The sequence below is a fragment of the Poecilia latipinna genome, unplaced genomic scaffold, assembly GCF_001443285.1.
Source record: "Poecilia latipinna isolate Pla-1442-1.1 unplaced genomic scaffold, P_latipinna-1.0 Scaffold1615, whole genome shotgun sequence".
NCBI classification, from domain to species: domain Eukaryota; kingdom Metazoa; phylum Chordata; class Actinopteri; order Cyprinodontiformes; family Poeciliidae; genus Poecilia; species Poecilia latipinna.
Genome location: NW_015114231.1, coordinates 84,151 through 87,185, shown reverse-complemented (window position 1 = coordinate 87,185; position 3,035 = coordinate 84,151). Strand labels below are relative to the sequence as shown.

General features: G+C 34.7%; 1 protein-coding gene across 1 annotated transcript in view; it reads right to left on the bottom strand.

Moving 5' to 3' along the window:
* Positions 1–1,136, bottom strand: part of LOC106964017 (myosin phosphatase Rho-interacting protein-like) — a 37,107-nt gene extending 35,971 nt beyond the window's left edge. The window contains exon 1 of the mRNA XM_015059234.1: positions 852–1,136. Within this exon, the coding sequence (XP_014914720.1) occupies positions 852–977 (126 nt within the window). The 5' untranslated portion in view covers positions 978–1,136. The remainder of the gene's footprint in view (positions 1–851) is intronic.
* Positions 1,137–3,035: the final 1,899 nt, after the last annotated feature.

Genomic DNA, 3,035 nt, shown 5'->3' with positions numbered 1-3,035 from the left:
CCTTCTTTGAGTTCTTTGTTCCTTCATTCCCATTTTCAGTTCTTTCCTTCCTTCTCTCCTCGGTTCCTTCTTTAAATTAAAGTACATGAATGTAAAAGTGAGATTTTGGCCAATCGGATCAAACTGCTGTTTCTGCTCTAAAACCCACAGATGGTGAAATACAGCGTTTGTGCTAAGTGGGCCAGAATTCCTCCACAGTGATGTAAAAGATTCACTGCAAGTTGCTGCAGAAGCTGCATGTCTGTTGGTGCCAAGAGAGAAAAACTGCAGTTTGGCCTAATTAAAGCAAGGCCAGGTTGGCTTGGAAAGTTCCTTCTTCCTTAATAAATAACGTTATTGTAAAAACTCAATTTTTGTATTTACTCGGGATAACTTTAATATTACACTTTGTTTGAGGTTATAAAACAATTATGCGTGATGAAAGAAATATTAACAAAGGAAATTTGTAAGTGAGTTAATTCTTTTTAACACACCTTAAGGTGAGATCAGACTTAGAAAAAGTTAATTTTGTAAGTGAACAAAAACGATCTAACTAATAAAAACTAAACATTCGTCTTTAAGTAAAACATTTTTATATTTGAATAACTGATTATTCATAACGAGATAAAAAATAGTTGCCATGAAAACCAAAATAAGTCAAAATTCATGACTAAAGTCCTACTTCATAATATTTTAATAATTTACAGATAGATACTCAAGGTACGAGCAAATAACCATTCGTTTACCGCAAAATGACAGTAATTTTACACATTTATTAATAACTTTATGATATTAGGGAGGGAAAAGTTGAGTTTTGGACGTGAACCGGGTCAGATGTAACGGAACATCACCGGTACAGCGGCAGAACCTACCTGCTCCAGGTCGCTGTCGTTCAGCGGGTGAACTTCCCGGGACTTGAAGCAGTTCTGACATTTGCTCTTATTGAAGATGTTCGGCTGGAACCTGTTGCAGGATCCCGTCGCCTTGTCGCCGGACATGTTTTCCAGTCAGCGGGTTCCTCTTCAGCGGAGCCGGAGAATCCCGAAAACAAGCCCCGCCGTCCCGCTTCGCTCCCCGGCGATGAATGAAGCGGGTTTCCCTGATCTGGCATCTGTCTCACACGGAGCTGTCTTGACGACTGTCGTCACTGTCAATGCGTCTGACGTAGACATGAACCATCCACATCCGGCTGAAACCTAAAAAATAAAAGTCATAGTTTTCTTTGTTTTTTGGAATTTAATAATTAAATGATAAATTTTTCACTACAAAAAGTTTGTGATTTATATGTAAAAATGTTTTTTTAATTACTTAGATTTTTTTAAATTTATAACACTTTAATATTTTATTTGATGTATTTTTTTAATTATAAAAATATATAAGTAAATTTGTGTATTGCATAATGTAATTTTTAAAGGGTAAATAATATGAACAAACCACAACTACAATACAATAATCAAGTACGTTACAAAGATTGCACAAACAGCCATTTTTATTAAAATGGGTGCTATGAAATTTTCAGACTTGGTTCTGACTTGGTAAAACATCTGATAATACTTTAATGAGAACATTTACTTAGTAGTCAAATAAGCAAGAAATTGTATTAAAGAAGGTTTATAAATAATAAAGAAAGTTTTTAGTACATATAATGATGGAAAAGAGCAGCTGAAACTGTGATGGTAATGGAATTGTTTAAAAACAAAATATGAATGACAACTTTGTTTTATTTTGCTTTCCTTATTTAAATATGGATAAAATATACTTCATTGGTAAATTTCTTTTTGTAGAAATGTATCTACAAAATAGCATTAGAACAACAAAGTTGGTGGACACATTTACCAGTAAACACATATTTTTATTTATTTGTGTATGTACAGAAAGCAGTCGGATATAGGGAGACAAGCGTTTATTGGAGGCAATGGCAGTGGCAGGAGGTTATAGAAACTAAAAACTTTCCTCTTCCTTTACATTTTTGGCCATCCGAGTCGCATATAAAACACACAGTAGCTGCTTCAAACCAGCTGATATGTTTGATTCACACAATAAAACACAAATTTACACAGAAACAGAAGTTATTCTGTTTATCCAAGACAATGTTTGCTCAGGTGTCTTTTATTTCAAAGCAGAAGATTTTAAAGTCATTTCAGGATGCAACAGCAATGAAACGGTAACCTGTGAATTATTCAGTGCATCTTCTACAAATCTAGAAAGGTGCTACTCTAAACATGTGTTTAACTGTTTTTAAAGTGCTTCACTGTTTAAAAATTTAGGAAAATTTGTTCAATACACTATTAAAATTGACCATTTGTTAAGCCTTCACTCTTTATGTGTTCTGGTGCCCCCTACTGGTGGCAGCTAAAAATACACGGTCTGTAGGTCTACTGATGGTCAGATGTGACTTATAAAATAATAAAATATAATTAAATGCATGTACATATATTACTTCATAGGGGTTAGAACCCTAACTTAAACATTTATTTTTATAGATCTTAAATAAAAAAGGTTTAGCAAACGGTCAAGTTTCCATTTGGGTAACTGGAGCAGCTTGAAGTTTGTGTGCTTTCATTTCCAAACTAATGTTTCATATTTACATAATTTACTTTAGCAGCAAACCTGCACAGTAGGGGTTTAAAGGAATAATAATATATGGGGCAAAAAGCAGGATATATTTAGTTTATAAATTCCATAAATATTTCTCTGCAGCAATATTTCATGACAGGTTTTAAATGTAGGACAAATAAATAAACGTTTGTGCTCTGGAGGAAAATCTGAGGGAAGAAGTTTGTTCTTCCTCAGCGACGCTCAGGCAGTTTGAGTTTGGATTGAATACGCCTCTCTGTCTCACTGCTCCGCTACTCGACTCAGGATCCCATCACCATCATCACCATCATCACCATTATCACCATCATCATCATCATCATCACCATTATCACCATCATCATCACCATTATCACCATCATCACCATCACCATTATCGCCATCATCACCATTATCACCATCATCATCACCATTATCACCATCATCACCATCACCATTATCGCCATCATCATCATCACCAT